The sequence below is a fragment of the Dermacentor variabilis genome, chromosome 11, assembly GCF_050947875.1.
Source record: "Dermacentor variabilis isolate Ectoservices chromosome 11, ASM5094787v1, whole genome shotgun sequence".
Lineage (NCBI taxonomy): Eukaryota > Metazoa > Arthropoda > Arachnida > Ixodida > Ixodidae > Dermacentor > Dermacentor variabilis.
In genome coordinates, this window is record NC_134578.1 from 1556688 (window position 1) to 1580274 (window position 23587).

Consider the following 23587-nt stretch of genomic DNA (forward strand, 5'->3'; position numbering starts at 1 on the left):
TTTTACCCATTTTACAAGTTTTTCGCAGGTTAATGATAATAAATGCACAGGATAGCTAGCCTTTCCAAGCCTTTCTATCTGTTGTGAAAAACTTTGTTGCATATTGTGTGGACATGACTTAGTAATGGCAGACCTAAGAGTTGAATAAGCTATCCCCTGTTCAACAAGTTTAGAATGGCAAGAAGAAAATTCTAGCAGTGGCTTCTTGGCCCTGTGACTTCTTGACCTGCGAAAAACTTGTAAAATGGGTAAAACACCCTGGTAAGAAACAAGAAAAACAGAAAAAAACAGTTTGCTGTAGTACCCTACATACATAGATTATCCCATGGTTTAAGGAATGTGGGCAATAGGTATGACGTCAGTACCGTTTTCTCGGCCCCACGCAAGTTGGCTAACATGTGCCCTTTGATGAATAGGAGACTTGAACAGGAAGGCAAAAAAAGAAAAGATGATTACGGAGTTAAACATGTGTCCCCTTAGTGCCTTGCAACACGGGTATCGTTTATCAGATTCCACTCGCGTGTGGGAAAGCTTACATTGGACAGAGTGGTAGGTGCATTAAGATTAGATTAAAAGAACACAAACATTCACTAAACAACCCTAACGCATCACATTTAGCGGCACATTGTTTCGATTGTGGTTGCAAACCTTTCTTTGAAGACACAAAAATTCTTTCTAGACACAGATGCCAAACCACGCGGGAAATTACCGAGGCTTTCCACATAAAAAGATTAGGAGACACTTGCGTCAGTCATGCTTCTTTGTCTCTGTTAGATTGCGAATTTTAGTACCTTCGCAATACGTGTACTAATCTGAAATAATTTTTGTTCTTTGACTTCCATACCCCCTGATATGTTTCACTGATCATTTTACCTTGTCATGTTCTTATGCTACGGTTTTGGCAACTCGCCCAACTGTCTATCCTTTTGCAATGTTTTTAGCCTTCAATGCTTGCAGAGCAGAGTGGCTTCTTTCTTGAATGCATTCTTTCTCATTTTTCATATTCCTAGTCTCGTTAAAGATTGCTCTTCCTCGATAGCCTGGATCTTTGCGCAGGCTACACTGAAGTGATTGATTGCAGAATCTGGTTTTGCTGTCCCACTTGGTCGTGGTCGCCGTATTACGTTTCTCGGATGTGGGGGCCTGGTCAGTTGCGTTGGTAAGCAGTCTCTCGAGGTAAGTATTGGCTCCTGCAGTCCGCACAGCGACATAGACTCCCAGTATACACACACCGTAATTGGTGCTCCCCGTTCGTTCTTTCCTGCTGCAGCCATGGACAAATTGTGCTTATGGCCTTCCTCGGCCATGATTTGCTGAGAACGGAGACCAGCATATGTGCTTACATTATTCGAAGTGTATGAAGTTGATAGCCACATGCGTGAAAAGGCCTGCTAAAGTGGCTGCCGAAGGTGATGCCCACGGAACCGATTTGTCCTTATTGAGGCAAAATGGCGCTTCAATTGCGAGCCACACGTTAGTGGCCCCTGAAAGAAAAGAAACGTGCAGGTTGGAAAGGAGTTAACGCTAAAATAGCGGGTGTCCACGTCGCTGTGTTGGTTGCGGCAGCAGATGCCTGCGTCACCTGACTGCTTCGCAATGGAAGTTACTCATCTCCAACGTCAAGTGTCGGTTCAAACAGATGCAACGCTCTGTACAATGTGTTTGCACTGCTGGTCGCCCGGTACCAGACCACCATGTACGACGAAGGCAAACACTATGCCTGTGTGTAGGAAGCTGAATGTGTCGTAAGAGACAGGTGGACGTGAATGCTCACTGTTTCCATATGGTTCGTAGCCATTCTACAATGTATTGTCTGAAACCTATGCGATGATTGATTGCTGTTTAATTTCACTGTTATCTCACTTGGTTACGGCCGCCGTGTTATATTTCTCGAATATAGCGGCATGGTCAGTTGCATTGGGAAGCAGTCTCTTGAAGTAAGCATTTGCTCCTGCAGTCTACACAGCGACACAGACTCCCAATCTACACACACCGTGAATCGTGCTCCCTGTTCGCCCTTTCCTGCTGCAGTCATGGGCAAATTGTGCCTGTGGCCTTTCTCGGCCGCGATTAGGCATGAATGGAGACCAGCATACGTGCTTACATGGTCCGACGTGTATTAAGTTGATAGCTAAATGGGTGTAAAGGCCCGCAAAAGTGGCTGATAAATGTGGTGCTCACGAAAGCTACTTGTCCATATTGAGACAATGTGGGACACCAAGTGTGAGCCACACATTAGCGGCCCTCGAACTGACCGTGACAGCGTTACAGCCTGACAGCGTGACAGCGTTCTCGACAGGAAAGCAGCGAGCGCAGCATTCTCATGAAAGGAAGCGCAAGCAAGGCAGATTGAGATTATTGTTGTGGGACAAATAAGCACCGCAAAAGGTGCACCTGTTTTACACTCTAAAAACAGTTGTACCTTTTGGGGTGTATATTTACAACACAACAATGATCGTCTTCTGACTTGCCCGCATTTACTTTCTTGAACGCTGCAAGCCCGCAATTTCCTAGTCACGAACGGCATGCATCTTAGCGTGACAGAGCATTCTCGACAGGAAAGTAGCGAGCACAGCGTTTTCAAGAAAGGCAACGCAAGCAACACAGATGAGGATTATTGTTGTGTGGCAGATATACACCCCAAAGAGTGCAACTGCTTTTACAGTGTACACTCTAAGGAAAGTTTACACCCTTTGAGTCGTATCTTGCCACACAACAATAAACGTCATCTGCCCTGTCCACATTTCCTTTCTTTAACGCTGTGAGCCCGGTACTTCCCAGTAACGAACGGCATGCGCGTTATCAGCATAACATAGCACTGCCGGCAGGAAAGTAGAGGGAGCCGCGTTTTCAAGAAAGGAAACACAAGCAAGGCAGATGACGATTATTGTTGGGAGTGTAAGAGTGCTGAATACGCCAGTCGAGAGAGAGAGCCAGGATCACTGCGAAGCATCGACGATTACGCCAAGACCCCGCAGCGCGGGAGGCCGAGTACGAGCGACGCCGAGTTCGCGCTTTCAGCGGGGGTGCCAACGCTCGGTTTCAACGTCAGTTACGTGCACAAGGCATGTCTGTGCTGCGAGACGTCTTCCCGGAGGGCAGCGACCACGACGAGATGCGGCTGTGTTGGACCTGTTAAGAAACAATCTCCATGTGACTGCACAGTCACAAAGACAGAGTCAAGGAGAGATGGTCGAAGTCCTCAATGGCGAGGGCGATCTTCCGGAAGAGTTTCCCGTGCTACCGGGTGTGATGACGGCTTCTACTAACACTTCTGGCTTGGCTGAATAAAAGGCTCCTGGAATTCACGTCGATGAGTCTACGTCGCTCAATAAACTGGCAAGCTCGCACTCGGCCGCCCGAGCTGGTCGATGACAGGGGCTAATAATTGGCGAAAGCTACTTGAAGCCAAGTTTCAATGTAGCAGTAGCCAAGTTACAACCTTAGCAGCAGCCAAGTTACAACATAGCAGTAGCCGGAATAGCCGCTAATTTGCCAGTTTGACTGTTTCAAACCTAGCGCGACAGAGTTTGAAGTTTGAAATTTATTTATTTCTTTGTTACAGAAAGCGGAAACAAGTGCAAGCTTGCCCGTTTTTTTTTTGTCGACTAACGTAGACACCAGACAAAAGCACTAATCACTAATCTGAAACTTCAGCTTGACTTAATATTTGCATCCATTTAGTGTCTCTTTAAAGGGACACAAGAGGCAAATACTAAATCAAGCTAATGTGATAGATTAGTGCTCGAGAATCTCTAAGGCGTCAATATTATCGCGAACAGAGCCTTAGTAATCGAAACATTGAGGTAAATGCAGTACATGGTTAAAGAGCATCCCGCCTCATTCAAGCACTTGCCGGATGACGAAAGCACTCCTCAGTTAAATTATGTCCCTAATACTCAAGTACTCGTTGCAAGGAACATCCTTGGATTGTATTATAAGATGAAATAAAATGTTACTTGCCCAGTTCTATTTCATATTTAGGAAAAATATCTAATTAAAATTACCGTTGACAACAACGCGGGCGGTCCAAAGGTTTCGTTTTCACTCGGCTTTGAGTACTTTCCTCATCGTGTAGTGCTGCGCTGGTTTTGCTGCCTCGCGAAACTCGCACAAACTTCAGCTTCCATGTCATGTCGCGGGATGCCCAAACGGTCTACGCCGCTTGACGAAAAAACAGCTGCAGCGGCGAATCTACCGCTCAGTCCTGACTCGGTACCGCTGTCTGTCGGGCGCCGTTTTACTCACCGACGGCAGCAAAAGGTGCTGATGGCGTATGCAACGTCGCCACTCCCCCGGTTGGGTGGCGGGAAATTTGAATTTTAAAAAAGGTATTCGGACGGACGGACGGAAAAAACTTTCATGAGCAAAGGACCTGCGAGGTTGACAGCCAGGGCTCAGGTCACCCGGGCATTATGTGCGGTGAGGCATAGCCTTTCCACCACTGCCCGGGCCCGCAGGATAGCCCATAGTTGGTCGTGTAGTTCCGAGCTAGTCAGAGCATTTAGTCATCGCTCCTCGAGAAGGTACGGTTCTATGCTGTCCTCTACATATACCGATCTGATCTTTGTGCACTTCCATAAGATGTGTGCCATGTTTGCGTGTTTGAGCTTGCAGACCTTGCAGCTCGCGTCTGGGTAGTGTGTTGAATTTACTCTATTTAAATGTGCTGGGTTTCGGAACGTTCTGGTTCGCAGCCTTTCCCCTTCCCCGGGGGGTGCGGGGTGTTGGGCCGGACCCTTCAGATGCAATGCTTTCGTAAAATAAGTCTTTTCTTGGCACGAAACAAGCATTACGAGATTTCTGGAATGGTATTTAGACAGTCCACCTCGACTTAGTATTTGTCTTTAATGCCCCTTTAAACAGCTAAGCTGTTAACAACTTCAGCCTCGGAGTTGACAGTAGCTTTGGAATCTCGCCAAGCCTGGATGGTCTGGTCGTAGAGATGGCTGTCTCACGAGACATAAAGCGTGGCCACGCATCAACCTCTGGCTCGGACGACGCCCCGGATCGCCGCGCCGAGTTACAGCGACCAAAGAAACCTCGGCCTACTTCTGGAGGGTCGAAGTGTGCTCTCTGACGTGTGTAGTGCATGACCCCTGGACTTGTTCCTGGGGCACCGACTTGAACGACACGACAAGGTCAGTTTAATGCCACTTTTATATCCAAATATCGCTGACACCCTGAATATTACTTAATGAAATGCACAGGGGCTCGGAAGTTCTATAAAACGAGCCGAAATTATCAGCGTGGCCCTAGCTAAAAATTGTCATATTCTGTGTTTGCAAGAAACAAATTTTTTCACCATTGGACATAATCTTTCTTTGAAACACACCTTTAACCTAGATTGATTTTTTCCTCTTTCGCAACAGCAAGCTATAGTAGAGCCAGTATTACTATATTTAACAGCGTTCTCTTGCGAGATTACCATGCTTTTTATTGTGGGACTGGATGGTTATTGGCATTAGATTGTGTACCATCTTCATTTAGGCTACGGATCTTGTGCAGCTATGGACCCGCACAGGCCACTAAATTCAATTATTTTTTTTCGTGACTTGGAGGCTTACTTTCTCGACGGTCGTCACGTGGTGCTTGTTGGGGATTTTAAGTGTGTTTATGTCACGCAATTAGATGTGCAAGGCCCGAGATGGGATCACACTGATTGGAGCGCACGGGGTTGCGTCGCCTCGTCCAGCATTTTTCGTTGCTGGATATCTATAGACTTTTTGATGGTTTATCATTTGTCTGGACGTGGCGCGTCGTCAAGCAGGTCAGATCGTGCGTATGTGCCAAGAAATTTAGCTCACTATGTCTCCCAATCTGATGTGATAACTTCACCTTCATCGTCTGCCTATATTTCCGATCGCAGACCAGTTATACTTGAAGTTTGCTTCCCTGCTTCGTCACCACTAAAACCTTGGCGTCTCGACATCCGCGTTCCACATGACGCGCACTCGGGCTCTTGTTTGTCGAGAGTCTTGCGCGACTCTCTAGATCTGACCCAGAGTAAAAGGCCACGCTCAAGGTGCAGTGGCGTCTGCATTGGTCAGTTCAAGGACGTGCACTCAGATCACGTATGTCAGAAGAACTCGCGGATACTGCCACGAAGCTGCGTGTTGCCCTTCGGGGAAATCAACTGGCTGCACTGATGCGGTCATGGCAGCGTGAGCTACGGAGGAGGCTTTTCCAACGTCACGTCGCAGCGTCGTTTTTGTCAGCTGCTGATTGGCGATGCAGACGTAATCCGTGTGCACACCCTGACGTTCTACGCTTTGCAAGAAACCCGCTTTTTAGACAACCGAATGCATTCGGTTCTGCTTCCCCAAGAGCACCTCCTGTTACGTCACCTCCCGCATGTGAATATTTGCTCTTTGTAACGCATTTTGAAAACATGGAGCGTGCGACTATGCAAATAGATCCTGGTTCTCGAGGATCTCGTACAATGCTTAGTGGGCTGCCTCAGGTTCCACCTGGGGTAGCTGACCGTCTTTGCGCACGACCATCAGCTGATGAGGTGAAGGCAGCATTACCTTCCATAAAGCGTGGATCGGCCCCATGGCCGGACAGTTTACCCGATGAGATTTATCTAACGTTCTGGAAAGATATTGGTCCCACTTTTTTACCTGTTATCAGCCGCTGCTTTGATTACTTTGAATTCCCTGCTAGTTTTCGCGACGGCCGTATTGTGCTGATACCTAAGCACGATCCATCATCAGTTTGTCCAGAGCTATGAAGGACAATTACGCTTCTCGCTGTAGACTGCAAATCTTCACAGTTATTGTCATCGACGCTGGGAAGCCTGATGCCTTCATTAATCAGACACCATCAGGCATGCTTGGTCCCTGGTAGAGAGATACACGGTCTCTCGTTCATTACGCGTGACATCATGACGTAGACGCTGACCGGGTCAGCATGAGGTCTTTTGGCTTCACTAGATCGTATGTATTTAATGTACTGACGCCGTTCGGTTTTTCGTCAAGTTTTGTTGAAGTTATTAGGAATACCTATTCAGATATCCCAAGTACATTGTTTATTGATGTTCGTGAAAGTGCACCATTTCCCGTCACTCGTGCTGTTCGTCCCATGGGTGCCCTCTGTCACCAGAACTATTTGTGCTCAGCCTGGAGCCGTTTCTGCGCTCGGTACTGAGAGACCCTTACATGCGTGGTCTCCCGCTGCCTGGTAGCGGTGTTGCGAAGGTGACAGACTTCACTGATGACATCACATTGTTTTTCAGGAACGAAGACAGCTTATCTCGTAGCCTTCAAATTTTCACTGAGTACAGAAATATTTTAGGTGCTGCACTAAATTTTTCAAAATATCGTTATTTGTTCATTGGTTCTCTAAAGACACACCTAAGTCCCCTTTTCGTCTTCAGAAGAGCGCTTCTGTTCGTATTTTAAGCCTTGATTACACCTATGATGGCCTATCAGACTATGTGTCTCAATTCTTGAAGTTGTAAGGCGAAATTTTCAGCACGTTCAACGGTATGATTTACCCATATTAGAAAGAAGAACTTAGCCCAGTACGTTTGTGACGTTGTACAGCCGCCACTACTGGTTAATAGGTCCAGAGCAGTCCCTTCTTGGTTCCTCCTCCTGGAGGGTAGTACAGAACTGGTCTGTCGCGCGGCGCTTGGGAAAGCACGCTCTCGCGGTGGGTTGGCGGTCCCATTCGTGTCTGTCCGCTGCCAGCTGCTTGCTCAGCGATTTCTGCTCCACCTGTTTCCGCGCGTGAAACTGCCTGCTATTTACTTGGCATAAAAATTCGTTACATGCTACCAGGCGTGCACTTAAATCGTAGACCACAAGTCTTAAACGCACCTGCATTTTGCTCTACGGCCGTGGCATTTTATCATCACGTACAACAGGTATGTCCTGATGTAGACGTTCTCAAAAACCGTGTTGTGGATACAATTCCGGGTTTACAGCATCCTCTAGTTGGCCCAGCGCGCCGCTAACGCTCCAATAATGCGTCGTGGGGTGCGATAATGGCGCCATTTCTGCCCGGCCACCTACGCGGCTTCGTGTGGCGTCTAGGGTGCCAAGTGCTCCACGTGTGACGGACTACAGCCGTGGCTTATAGTCCCATCTTCGCTGCGTCCTAATTGCCCCCTTAAAGAATCCAACAAGCATGTGTTGTTGGAATGCGTCGTTGCAAGTGTATTTTGCTGGGCCTTGCATACTGTTTTGCGTGGCCTTGGAGTTAACCGCTTTATTACATCTGGTCACTGCTCATGTGGCCGCTTCGCGCGACCTTTACTTGCCACTGGGGCCTTTTGTCTGTGGCGTAACCGGTGCGAGGCAGTTGCCGCGGGACATCGTCGCCGCGCTCTGTTTCCACTTCTAGAAAGGCTCTACTCTGAGCTACTGTCGTATCTGCCAGAGGAATTGTTTTTTCCTTGGGGAAGAGGAGTTCGTTCAACAGTGGTCATGCCGTTTCTTGTCGGTAGCTCATGGACGTGTACGGCTTAATTTTCGACCAGTCTGCTCCTTGTAGCCAGGCTATCAAAATTATTCACTGAATACACATGTATGTAGGTGCCCGAGATTTCTATGTGCTCTCGTATGCATGGTCATCTTTGAATATACACATCTCATAGCATCGCTAAAAAACTATGGAAAGTCACATCGTCATTGTACATAACCATTGTGTACACTATATAATGAACTTGATTTTATGTAATATGACAATTAGTTTGTGTGTAACTATGCGTTTCGGTGGGTCTATGTGGTTACATGTCAGTGAATGTGGACTCAGACACTTCTTTCATGAGCAGCATCATCATCACAGGCATGATGAGCGTCATAGGGGCCAGCTGTGGTAGAAGACGACAACGAACGCGCGAGTAGTGGCACGAGCGCGTTCGCGCGGTTACGCTAAGGTACGCCGACGCTCAACCCATGAACGGGAGCTTAATGCGCTGTAAAATAAGACGTTCGAGTCGGCGCTCATGCCCGCGTGTTTCATTTTTTCGTGTTCTTTCTGCTAGTGCGCGCTTTCTGCAAAAAGAAGGAATCCGCACCCGGCTACTCGTTCACTTTACGTTCTTCTGAAGCACGGTTTGCGCGGCCAAGTAGATCCTAAGCGCTAGCCATGCCTTGCCGTAATCACGTGCAAGCCGGAGGTTACGTGTGGAAATGAAACTCGATTCTCACGGATTGCAGGGCAATTTGTGTTTGCCATGCCTATTTGAATTGAGAGGCGAGCGTTCGCTAAAGCTTGCTCTCAAGCTTACGCTTGCGCGACAAATCACTTCTAATAGTTACATGCATTTTCCAAGCTGCAGAGACTCGACACCCCATGCTTCTTGAACGTAAAATTATGATAGTTAGAAAGTGTGGCGATTGTAATATACTCATATTATAAGTCGATACAATAGTTGGACTAGAAATGTCCATCCTCGCGTCTTCGACATACCGTGACATCACACCGAACAAATTTTGCCAACTTTGTGTAGCCGTAAGGCTAGGTATAATATTGTGGTTCATTAAATAAATCAATTAGAGCGCTACAGCCATTTCTGTGGGCTAGGTTCACGTTGAGCTGACGCAGTGATCGCAGGAATGGAGCCAGTCATTGTACCACGACGTCATGACGCATTCACCATCGCTGGACTTACGCCCGAATTGGTTCGTTGACACAAGTACCATAGTAAAATACTTAGGGTGCCCCGACACCTGCCAGTATTTCCGCTAGGAATATGAGGATTAGGATCTGATAATAACAAAAAGGAAATAAACAATGGCTTTTCGGCCCACTTAATGCAAATCTGTACGCCCATGCTCAACGATAGCGCCTTACCGCCATGTAGTCGGCGTTCTGATCCATCAGGTCGGCCAGCCTGTTGATGATGGTGCCGCGCTGTGAGGCGTCCATGGTCCGCCACTTGGAGCCACGCTTGAAGGCTTCTCTCGCTGCCTGCACGGCCGCGTCGATGTCCTCCTGCAAAAGGCCGAAATGTGGAGATCAGCATAGGAAACAATGCAGCCGACGAGCGCCCATGAAATTCATCGCTGGACACGCACTCAATCAATTACGGTGGTGAGAAGTTCTTATCACGATTACCCCGAAGGACAAGTTAAAGGATAACGTAGTTTCAGAGTCGCCCAAGAAATTGCGAGTTATCTTCAATTAAAAGAGAAGGGTCTCCAGGCTAAACCAGTGGGGTAGATAATGATGCACTTATTTAACATACTAGTGTACGCCCAATGACTGATTAACTTATATACACACTTTCGCGAAGTGAACAGCATGTTTCTTGGTTCATTCATGAAAAACAGACGAAGCGGCGGGCGAAAGCACAGCGATTCCGGATTTCTGCCACAAAAGCCGTCGCAGCGAGAGCATCACTGTTGTAGCAGCAGCAGTTGCATTCTCAAGCACGCAACTAAGTGAACTTCCTTGGTTTCACAGGTAGGTTGCTTTTATTCTTGGTATATTTTTAGAATTTGTCAATTCCTTCAACTGCTGCTGCTACTTTTGTTGCTGCTATCGATATTCCCTGCTTCTGTGCTCACATTGTGTTCACTATTTAGCCATCCTCGTAATGGCGACAAATGCTGAACTTTGTAAGCGAATGGACGAGCTAGAAGCTATATTCAAACATCGGTTCAATGAATCAGTCGACCCGCTTGTTATTAGCATACAAACTAAGCTTCAGGATACAGGCTCAGATGTCGGTGCGATGAGAACTGAAGTTGGTCTCATAGATGACAGCGTAAAGCTTCTGAACGAAGTAGTCGAGTCAACCCCATCTCAACAGCTTATCTGTGGCAAACCGCGCTCTGTAAGCGGAAAACCAGGCCCTTCAAAAGAAAGTCGCTGACATTGAGCAATACACAAAATTAAATAACTCGGAAATAAAGGGGGTGCCCTGTACCCAGGGGGAGAATTGTACCGCAATCCTCACTGCCATCGGCAACAAAATCAACTGTACAGTCTCAGCCACTGATGACGACACAGCTGATCGCGTACCAACAAAGCCTGGTCAAAAGAATATAATCTTGCGGTTTTGCTCTCGAGCAAAAAAAAAACTGAATTCATCAAGAAGGCGCGAAAGGCCCGACAGAATACCCAAAGTATAGGGTTTTCAGGAGAGAACACGCGGGCGATATTCGTCAATGAGCATCTATCGCCAAACAATAAGCGTTTGTTCTCCAGGACACTTGCCTTGAAGAAGGAAAAAGGTTGGCAGTTCATAAAGACGGAAAATTTCCAGATCAAAGTGCGGAAATCACCCGATAGTCGGGTATTTCGCATGGCTTCTGATTCGGATTTATCTATTATTACGCAACTTTGCATAAGCCATCCAACTTTCAGTCTTCAAGTTGTGTACAATGGCTTCGTACTTTTTACCTCAAGAACTTGAGGCTTATTTTGCATCGCACTGCCCTTCACTGATCCATTTCAATGCACGAAGTCTGCAAGAAAACATGAATGGCATCATAATTTTTTATCATCTACCCATGATAATTTCACTGTTATTTGCGTTAGTGAACTTTAGCAGGGAAGAAGTCTGGGCGTGTTGATTGGATGCATACATACTGGGATACATAGCGCAAGAATGACACAAGGGCAAGCAGGAACACGGGACGGACACTCAGCGTAGCGCTCGTCCCGTGTTCCTGTTTCGTCCTTGTGTCATACTTGCGCAATGTATCCCAGTTTGCGTTAGTGAAATCTGGCTCTCTGCAACTCACAATAACTTGTAAAGCTTTCCTTCGTACTCATCTGAATACTGCCACCGTGATAACAGTAATCCTGGTGGTGCTTCTATTTTTGTATCCTCAGAGTTGCGTTTTCATAGGCGATCTGACTTGACACTCGGCGCGGCGAACTGTGAATCTGTCTAGGTCCAATATGACGATACTTTTTTCACAAGATTAAAAAAAAACCTAATAGTTGACTGCATCTATCCTTCACCCTCATCATCTGCAAGCGCGTTTTGCTTAGCCCTAGGTTATTTGCTGCGTAATTTACTATTCGAACAGAAGAATGTAACTATCATGAGCGATATTAATATTAACCTTTTATATACATCCATCCCACTACTTAATAATTACGTTAGATGCCTGAATGGGTTAGGATATTAAAACTTAATTACTCTTCCAACTCGTTGTCCCACGAATAAAGAGGGACGCTTATCGACGATATATTATCCAACCTTCTTACTAACACTGACTGTGGTGTTGTCGAAGCTTCAATAACCGATCATTACCCAACGTTGGTGCGCTTAAGTTATACTGCTGCCACTACCGATGCAAGCTTCAGCAGAAAGAAGTTTAATTTGTCAATTATTATTAAATTATTTGCCGCTTCAGACTGATCCCCAGTAATGGCATGTAATAACTCTGAAACCGCCTGTAACACATATTCACAAATAATTTCTAATGCTACTTCATATTCCACGGCAATAATGAATTCTAAAAAAAACGTTTTCAGCTCCTCGTAACCCATGGTTATCCACCAGTTAGCTAAATTGCTTACGGAAAAAAATATAACCTTTAAAGAAAAAACAACAAAACAGCCATTGAACACTGCACTTCACGAAGGGTATAATAAATACTCTAACTTACTAGGAAAACTACTAAAGCCGGCTAAAACGACGCATTACCAAAATTAAATTAAGTCTACCGGTAATGATATCAAAAGGCAATGGAAAGTCTTAAACTGTTTTTAGGTGGATACAATCATAATGCCGAAATACCTATGAAACAATCGGGGGATCTTCTCTTTGACAATCCCTTGGACATTGAAAACTCTTTTATTAATTTCTTCTGTGCAGATAATGAACGGTGTGACGATTCATTGATCGAGACTTACACCCTTGTGCCTCATAGCTTTTTCCTTCATCCCACAACACCTGAAGACATGGTCATAGTCATTTCCAGTCCAAAAAATACCGGGCCTGGTCTTGATAAATTCAGCCCATCTCTCACAAAAATGATAGCGTACCTAATATCTGAAATATTCTGTCACATAGTGAACCTTATCTTTAAAACAGGAATCTGTCCAAGTTCTTTGGGAAAGGCCAAATTTAAATAATCCCTGTTTTTAAAAGGGAGATAAGCGCCTAACATCTAACCACCGCCTTATTACTATACTTTCATTCTTTAGTAAAATGGTCGAAAAACTACTCGTTACACGCTTATCAAGTTATTTATCAAAATTTCGTATCCTATAACCAAACCAATTTGGGTTAGGGAGGCACACTCAACTGATTTGGCATTAATAGTTCTAACAGACAAGATTCGACAGGCAATTGACACTGGAAATGTTGCTGGCGTATTAATTAGTGACATTTCCAAAGCGTTCGATTCACTTGTTCATAACATCCTTTTTGATGAATTAGACTCTATTGGTATAACTGGCCCGGCACTGCGATTATTACGTAACTAGTTGAAAGATAGACAACATACTTATCAATATCCAGCCCTTACTCACACCCTAAAACAACTAACATTGGTGCACCACAAGGATATATATTAGGACCTCTCTTGTTTTTAATATACATTAACGACTTCCCACAGTGCCTGAAATCCTCTGATTGTATCCTTTACGCTGACGACAATACCAGCTTCTCCTTAGACAAAAGTCCTGATTCATTAATGTGCAAGCTTAACCAAAACGCGGCTAATATTGTAACCTCGTGCGGACTAAACAGACTACACATTATTACTGCAAAATCTAACTTCATCTTCTCAGCTACACAAAAGCATATCTCAGTGTACCCATCGCTAACCTTTGCTTCCAGCACACTTCATCCTACTGACAGTGTAATGTTTTTTGGCGTCATATTAGATAAACACCTAAACCTTGATGAGCATGTTTTATCCTTAGCAAAGAAGGCAGCATATCGAATTAGAATATTAATTAAACCTCGCAATTTTTTTAATATGAATACACTCGTCTCCCTCTACTACGGCTTTCTTCACACGCATATTACTTATTGCATATCATCATGGGGAAACACGCATCCCACACATTTATCCCCACTACAGCATACCCCAAATCAAGCAATTCACATCCGTACACGTAGCAGCTACGCATTGAAAGCATCTCCATTGCTCACCTCTAACGGTATTTTATCGTTACAGAAACTAAATAAATACTTGTTTATAAGTCTATTAACGGAAAGCTCCCATTCCCTATATTTACTAACAGCCAGTATCCACATTCCAGATCTACCCGTTTAGCTTCTACCAACAGCTCTTTACTACCGAACCCGAGAACTAATTACGGTAAATTTACTACTAATTTTTCAGCCACACTACTTTGGAACACACCCGCCGTGGTTGCTCAGTGGCTATGGTGTTGGGCTGCTGAGCACGAGGTCGCGGGATCGAATCCCGGCCACGGCGGCCGCATTTCGATGGGGGCGAAATGCGAAAACACCCGTGTGCTTAGATTTAGGTGCACGTTAAAGAACCCCAGGTGGTCAAAATTTCCGGAGTCCTCCACTACGGCGTGCCTCATAATCAGGAAGTGGTTTTGGCACGTAAAACCCCAAATATTATTATTATTATTATTACTTTGGAACTCATTATCGTGTCATATTAAGATACTCTCTCATTTTTACACATTCAGATCAAACCTTCGTAAATTTTTGCCCTCAATATAACAATTTGATCGTTATCGTTATATTAATAATTGCTTTGTGTTATTAAATACCTTACAGCGTTAGCTAGTGACTAACTTAATGTGCTTTCTTGTATGATAGCATATAGCTGCTTGGTATTTACATATTCTACTCATTTGCAATGGGAGGTCCCCTGTACAGTCCGTTGACTATGGGACCTCCCTCAGTATCTATGTATAATCCCCATTTGTAACCTTATTATTATGCACAATAAAGAACTCTCAAAGAGCCACCACGACGATATCCCCATATACCTAAAATTGGCATTTCTATAAGACGAAAGAATAGCCAAAAGAATGGCGACACCACGGCTAATGATCGAGATTATACCGCCTAGACTAAAGGAAAGCTCAGCAAGTTTGTGAGGATTCAAAGTTTCCAAAGGAAGGCATACACACGCATACATTTCGAACTCACCTTGCTACCTTCTTGGACATCGGCGATCTTTTCCTCATTGGCCGGGTTAAAAGTGGCGAATGTCTTCCCAGACTTGGAGTCGACGAACTTGTTGTTGATGAATATCTACAATGCCAAGATAGAAGGTCGGCAGTAGTTAGTTCTCATGAATGAACTGAATGGATGAGGGGAAATAAGGTTGTGGGGGAACAACTATAAAATAGGCAACTTTAAGAACATACTTAGTAGCGGCTTTGCGCAAGTTGCAGGTCAAATACCTGAATGTTTTCGCACATGTGCTAGCACTGTACCTTGACAGATAATGTATAAGAGTGAGTCCCGTATACTTACATGACAGCGCACGCGACACACTTTCGTATTTTATGGTAAGCGCAACGCTTGGGTGGCGACGTTCTCGAATGAAGGGAACCGCATTTCACTTATTTGTATGGCTTATCAGACATTGGCCATGTACTGCACCGGGTATTAACTGCATTAATATTGTTTTGCAGCATACGGTGATTGTCGAAACTTATTATTGTACGATAAATAAGTTATCTGCAAAAAGTACCATGCTCGAAGATACGTTAAAGGAGAAACCATTAACAATATGTTTAAACGTAAAGGGGTAATCGCGCTTCCTTAATGTGCTCCAGATGCAACATTTGAAAAGTACGAGATGAAATTGTTAACTGTGTAAACTTCTGATGATGGAACAAAAATTTCTATTTCAAGACACTGTTAACGAGTTCTAACAGAGACCCGATAATTTGTTCATTAAAAGGCATTGAGTGTCTCTGTCGAAAGCCAAGCATTATTTTAACATATTGTTACGTGGTGGTGAGGTTGAAGAACACACTAGCAATACTGTGAAAGACAAAACTAACTTTTATTGGGCGAACCTGTGCCCACAAAAAGAGGCTACACTTATAGCACCAGGATAGCGGCGAACACGGTCGGCGATCGTCAAAAATCTGATCAGCGGGTCAAGCACGTCGGCTTTTATACAGAAGTCGTCGAATGTTCCAGACTAATCGTTGGGACCCGCGTGCCTTCCACAAAGTTCTACACCATTCGCGTCAGGCGATGAAATCAGATAACATAAGGTTCGGCGACATCAGACAGCGGATAGAGGTATCGATAACTTTCCAGAAACTTCGGATACATGCAGGCGCGTCCCGCGCTGTGCGATAACATTTGTTGGGCGGCGAAACGTGGTCGCCCGATAAAAATAAGTAAACGTGTCAATATGCAGTCAGTTTGCTAGTTAGCGTTCATGTGAAATTGCAGCTCAGTAGTAATTGCCTATCATGCGACAAAGATTTCTACAACCCTGTTTATAAGAATAAATAAATTGTTAGCTTCATGGTGATGGTAAGCGTGTGAGGCTGTGGTGTGTGTTCTCGTAACTTGCGACGTATACATGTTAAAGATACATGACCACAATTATTAGGCGCTTTTATGTTGCCTGATTTAAATATGGGAACCACTGTAGTAATTTGCCATTGTGAAAGCAGTTCTACAAATGACAATGACTGATCGAATATGTTAAGCAATATATGCATCGAAGTAAATAATGTTCTTTTAATTCTCGAAACAATGTTGTCAATATCGCAGAGATCGAACTGAATTTGGAGGTTTTACGTGCCAAATATACGATTCGATTACGAGAAACGCCGTAGTTAGACACTTCAGATTAATTTTGACCACCAGGGAATCTTTAACTTGACCCCAATGCATGGTATACGGGCGTTTTTGCATTTCGCCCCCGTCGAAACGCGGTCGCCGCAGCCGGGATTCGATCCCGCGACCTCGTGCTCAGTAGCGCAGCACTATAGCCGCTAAGCAATCACGGCGGCTAGCATACCACAGGAAGTAGAGAGCCTAAGGTTAGTCATCAGGCACGCAGTGCCATCGGCAGAGATATAAATGAGCCCCATGGATCAGTAGCAGTTGTCCGATACGATAAGAACGTCGGAGTAATCTTCCCGTGCGAATACCGACGTGACGAATGCATTGAATACAGATGATAAATCGTAGTCTGAAAGGCGAGCTCCATATCGTTGTATAGGTTGGTGTTTTATTGTGATAGCAATTATATGGACACTCCATGTGCATTTCTGCCATCACCATCGCCATGATGTTTCTCATGAAGTCCACGAGCGATAACACCATAGCCGCGCGCCGTGTGCTTATGTGCGAGTGACAGAATGCGAGGGTGAGCCGACGACGGTGGCCGAACTCGCGCGCGCAGGGAGGAAAGCGGGGAGGAGGCGCGCCGTATTCTGTCGTGAGGAAGGCGCCGGAGGGAGGGCAGAGCGGCGGCGTTTTACTCCGGCGGCTCCTGCGTATGACGCGGCCACGCGGCCCCCATCTTGAAAGCGGTCTGTAATGGGGACAGAGTGCGCCGAGCGCTGATAGCGTCGTGCGCGCTGTATTTTCACCGCTCACCAATCAATACTCCACGGCGGCTCGCAGGTAGGTCAAGGGATAAAATGTGGTATTCGACCTGCGCAAAGCTCGGGTAATTGCCATCGCCGTGGTAACAACATGCGGCCAAGCGCGTTCTCCAGAACTAGTTCTGCTCCCCCGAACGTCGAGAAGCGCTAAATATTTAGAGATACTATGAAGACTAAGTGCATTTTCATGCTATGTTGCTGGTGTTCTTTTGAGCCGTGCTTTATTTGTAACCTTCCGATCTGAAGGTAATGGAAAATTTAAGCTGTCATGATCGGTGCTTTTAATATTAGACGCAGGCGAATATCGACTTTTTCGAATACGAATCGAATATGAATAGTAAGTATTGGATATAGAATAGAATATGGCATATACAAATGCAGACGCACATATTTACAGCCGGGATACGTATTTCGGTGTAAGTAGGAACACGCTTGCACTAAATAGACAGTCAACTACCAGGAACAATTAAGTGCAACGAAGAAGAGTCGCCTGCCTGCGCCACAGTACCATCGCTACCGATATGAGCTCGTGATTGCTGTCCTTGGCCAAACGCTTGTGACTGCTACCCATTCGCCTGCGCCCGTTGCTAATAAATCTCAAGAGGCGGTTGGGCGGTCAGGGGAAAAGGAAGAGGTAGGAAGGCTGGAAGGCGAAGAGGAAAACGGAGCGGGGAAAGGTGGCGCTCACCGGATGTTCCGAAGAGGAAGCATGCAACGACGACAATGGCGCACCACGTGACCAGCAACACCACACGCGAAATATATTGGGCGGTCATCGAAGGTGCGCCACTGGTGGGGGTAAGGTCCGAGTCGTGGTTGAAGAGTCGGAAAATGCTGTCGGTCGAGTAGCGGCATAGAGAGAAAATACCGTCGGTCGTGAAGCGGCATAGATGGCGGCAAAAATGTCGGCGGTCGATGCATATAGGGCGGCAAGAGCGTTTGTGGACGAGATCGGGAAACTGCGTGAGTGAGAGGTGCAGTGACTGGTGTCTGCTCAGCGGCTGGAGGAACGACTTGAGGTACTTGCTCTTGAATGAAGTCGCGGATCGTAGAAGGCAAAGCGGGTGGTGGTTCCGGGACAGAAGATATCAAAGATAGCTGGCGGGCGACCTCTGCGCGAACGAATTCCTGAATTTTTACGAACAGAGCAGCATGGTTGTCGTCGACTCCAAGGCTTGACAGAGAGTCGGCGGAGTGGGACGTCGAGTGTGAAGCCGTTGCTTGCGCAACTCTTCGTAACTCTGGCACAATTCTATCACTTCAGCGACAGTGTGAGTACTCTTCGATAATATCATTTGAAACGCGTCGTCCTGAATACCCTTATTTATATGTTTGATCATCTCCTCCTCTGCCATCGACGCGCTCACCTGTTTGCGAAGGCCAACAATGTCTTCAATTTAGCTCGTGAAGATCTCTCCGACCTCTTGGGATCGTGCGCGCAAACGTTCTGCACTAAGCTTTCGTACTGCTGGCCAACCGAAAACTTGGGTAAAGACGGTCTTGAAGACCAACCACGAAGTGAGGTCGGCTTCATGGCTTAGAAACCATTGTTTCGCAACGTCCGTAAGATATGAGCGAGTGAGTGCCCATAACCAGTGGGATGATGTTACCAAATTGAGAAACGTCGCATTCTAAGAGGAGATCCAATCTTCAACGTCTTTGCCATCTGTGCCGGAGAAGATAGGGTGATCTCGCTGACGCAAGGCACCGGCACAAACCAAGGTGGCCGGCGCCATTGGAGGAGTTGCATGCGTCGTCGGGCATGATGGAGGATAGAGTGCGACTCCGAAGTTCCAGGATGGCCGACACCCCAGCACGTCCATCACTTGCTAAGGCATTTATTAGCAACGGGCGCAGGCGAACGGGTAGCAGTCACAAGTGTTCGGCCAAGGACAGCAACCACGAGCTCATACCAGTAGCGATGGTGCCGTGGCGCAGGCAGGCTACTCTTCTTCGTTACATAGGATTGTCTTAAACACAAGATCACTACAACCGTCATGAAAATAACTGCACGAACAGCCGCTTGGCACCTTCAGAGCCTAGTGGAAAATAATATTTCCAAGAATGACAGGCTGCTGAATCAACAACTTTCCGAAATCGCTAAACAAATAGTTGTTGAAGAAATATAAGTTATGGAAAAGGAAAAGAAAAGGCTAATAAAGTATTTGTTTGCCAGAGACAGAGTAAAAGCCCTGTTACAGGGAAAGCGACACTGGTTGTAAGGTAAAATATGAAGCTGGTATATGACTAGACTGCAAGAAAGACTAATTGGCAGGCCAGAAGCAAGAATAGCCGGTTGCCATATAACGAAAGAAAGGAGTGGGGAACCGACGGGCGCGATTTGGGCACCGTTTTTGTAAGAGGGCTCGCACATTTTGTTAGTCACAGCCATATGAAACCAATAGATAATGTACAAAAGGAAAGCATAGGGGAAATTATGCGTACTTTTTGACCGAAGTGTAAAAATGAGAAGCTAAAGGAAAATGGAGGAACAAACAACTTAATGATGGTGGGAGCCGAACCCACAACATCCGCATTACGCACGCGTTGCACTATCAGTTGTGCTACGGCGAAGTCAATACCTACGTCCATGCATTCTAGGGTATTTACGTATGTCTAAAAGATTCAAACCAAGTCGTGTTAACCATTGCCACATTGCCACCGCAAAATTGAAAACAATGCTTCCATTCCCGATTTTGTTTCTGCATTGCTTTAAACCTTTGTCGCTCTTTTACTTTTAATAATTATAATTTGCAATACTTTTTTGAGCAGGTGAAGAGTAACCCGATTTTAACAGTCGTTTGTTTCGAAATATTTCTGTAGGTCTGATATTCAAAAATTCTGAATAGTTCATTTTCGAATACGACTTAAGTGCTATTCAAAAAGTATTCGCATTCCAAACTTGGAATATTCGCCCACCCTATAGTACATTAGTAAACTTAAAGCGCGCTATACCCTGCTGGCAAAAACACTGTTTTCCTAGAGCTACACGTACAGTAGACCAACTCTAAACGCCTAGGCAAATTATTTATGTCACGTACCTTATATTAGAGTCTTACAAAACACATACGTTCTTAAAATCCACTTGACAATTCCTAGCCAAAATCTTAGTGACTTCTCTGTCTTCCTTCAGCAACGCGCTTCAGGAAATACTGACAACATTCGACTGTAACGGTACAAAATCTGCGATTGAAAACCACTTCTAACAATGACAATGATAACTTTCACTGACGGATTTTTCAGCCTTTCTGATTGCAATGGGGTTTTTAAAAATCGCACGTTGCAGATACCATAATTCTAGTTCTTTAGGTGGATTTTTCAAAGAGGCGGACATTACTTGCACAAAAAATCCGAACCCATATTCAATGAATTAACTAACATTCACTAACTTACTGATAATTTATTGCACGGCACTCATTGAAATTTATTAATTGTAGCCGGTGAGATTGTCAGACGTGGTAACTTAGAAATAATTTCCGGAATGACACCGATTTCTAGATATTATTTCTCCAACTATGGGACGAAATACGGTTACTTTCGTGCTTGAATGTATAAAAGAGCGTTCTGATAAAAAAAATAAGCGGACCATCCGGAATTTTTAGGCCAGTTTCATGGTGCATATGTCGAAACTGGTGGCATTCTGGGAATTCATTCGAAATAAGTACGCCTTACCATCTCACCGGCTACAATTCGTCAATTTCAATATGTGCCGTACAATAATTAATTAGGAAGTTATTTGCGAATGTTTGTTAATTCGTTGAATATGTGTTTTCATTTTTGGTGCAAGTGCAGGGTCCTGAATATTTGTTTGCGCCATTTCAAAAAAAGATTTTGGGCTTACCGCTGCACTGTTCTTGCTCAAGGCGTCCACTTCGTTTAGTATAACACTTGGCACGATTAGTCGCCTGTTTTTTTAAGACAAAAATGAGAAACTCGAGATCGCGGGATCGAATCCCGGCCACGGCGGCCGCATTTAGATGGGGGCGAAATGCGAAAACAGCCGTGTGCTTAGATTTAGGTGCACGTTAAAGAACCCAGGTGGTAGAAATTTCCGGAGTCATCCACTACAGCATGCCTCATAATCAGAAAGTGGTTTTGGCGCGTAAAACCCCATAATTTAAATATGAGAAACTGTTTTCGTCTATAGGAAAAATGGCGTCTGAAAGCCCGCCCTGGCACAGACTTGTGTAGCCACCTTCCGTCATCTGCAGAAAGCAGCGTTTGAGGGAGGGCTGTCGCGTGTTGCCCGCTCCTGGCACAGGCGATTGCCCACCGTGAAACGCCGCTTTCTGCAGATTACGACGGGTGGTCACCCAAGTTGATGCTTGCGCCATCGCGACAGCAGCTCAAATCTCCGTAAGCGCAGGCAAATTTCCATTTTTTTCTCAGAAACCAGGCAATTAACTGTGCCAGTGTTATATACTAAACAAAGTTGACGCCTAAATGCGGCCGTTCTGCAAAATTTCAGCAACAGCAGTGCAACGGCAAGCGCAAAATCCTTTTTTTTAAACACGCGCAGCCAAATATTCAGGACCCTCTAATGTCCGATCCTCTCAAGAATTCAGCTCATGGACTGGGATTATGGTATCTGCAACGGGCTATTTTTAGAAATTCCAGAAAACTGAAAAATGATCACCCCGTATACTAGCCGTCGTCTGCTGGGTGACAGATCACGATTAGAAGAGCAGGCGATAACGCGCAGATAATGACGAGCGGAAGACTAGAGCAGGGGGCATGTACACCATAGAGTTTCTCACTATATTACCTAGAGGGAAATCTGGCGCTGCTGCGCTGTGGTATGCATGGGAACGCCAGTATATTGTGACTTCGGATTGGCACCGTTCTCGGAAAGCCAGGCAAGCACCGTTGCGTCTGTCACAATGATTAATTTTCTAATAAAACAGCACGTAAAAAACTGTTTCACCGTTATTATTAAAGAAAAACACGTTTTGTTTAACTATGAGAACTTGTTATTGCATGTACAATTATATGAAAAGTAAGATGTATCAGCTGGCCACTAAAGTTGGAAGACAGATGACAAGACTCGTGCTCGCTTTGGAACAGTTTATCGTCTGTTCTTGCTTTTCTTCGCTTGGTTATGCATGTAGGATTGAGTAAACTTCACTGGAAGATGTAGTATGCGTGAATGGAAACAGTTTATGAAGATTTTACTTTAAGAACGCCTTATTTGTGTAGCCACATCCACGTTTTAGACGAAGCCCCTTATAACACCACCCAACACAAGCCTCACAAACATATATACCGTCATTCAAATGACGGCACAGCGTCCCTTACGAAACTCCCATAGACGGTGGCGCCAGATTTCCCTCTAGGTGTTATGGTGAGAAACTCTATGATGTACACAGTGCCTAAAGAATTTAAATTATGGGGTTTTACGTGCAAAAACCACTTTCTGATTATGAGGCACGCCGTAGTGGAGGACTCCGGAAATTTAGACCACCTGGGCTTCTTTAACGTGCACTTAAATCTAAATACACGAGCGTTTTCGCATTTCGCCCCCATCGAAATGCGGCCGCCGTGGCCGGGATTCCATCCCTCGACTTTGTGCTCAGCAGCCTAACACCATAGCCACTGAGCAACCACGGCGGGTGTACACAGTACCTGCTGGTGATATTTGCTGTTGATTTCGACAATTGTTTTCTTGCTTTTACTCGAACGAAAATTTCTAAATCACAAGCGAGGTCGGTGCATATATTGAGCTATATCAAATATGTTTATCTCTATTATTATGCTTAAATTTGGCTTGAATATTGTAACGTTGTAGTGACGGTAAAGAAATGAGCCAAACTGGGAAAGACGAAACTATCGTTTTATTGGGCGAACCTGTGCCCACAAAAACAGGCTAAACTTAAAGAACGGCGACAATGGCGAACACAGTCAGCGATCGTCAAAATCTGATCAGCGGGTCAAGCGCGTTGGCTTTTATAGATGAGTCGTCGAATGCCGAATGCACTAGAGTAATCGCTGGGACCCGCGTGCCTTCCACAAAGTTCTACGCCATTCGCGTCGCGCATACATGCTATCAGATTACACAAGGTTCGGCGACGACAGACAGCGTATAGAAGCACCG

General features: G+C 45.3%; 1 protein-coding gene across 1 annotated transcript in view; it reads right to left on the minus strand.

Annotated features, from left to right (window-relative positions):
* The window catches only part of LOC142564528 (aldehyde dehydrogenase 1A1-like), a 101157-nt gene that overhangs the window by 64604 nt on the left and 12966 nt on the right, over nucleotides 1-23587 (minus strand). Inside the window, exons 2-3 of the mRNA XM_075675543.1 lie at nucleotides 15059-15163; nucleotides 9805-9945 (exon numbers count right to left, since the gene is read on the minus strand). Coding sequence (XP_075531658.1) covers nucleotides 9805-9945; nucleotides 15059-15163 — 246 coding nt within the window. The remainder of the gene's footprint in view (nucleotides 1-9804; nucleotides 9946-15058; nucleotides 15164-23587) is intronic.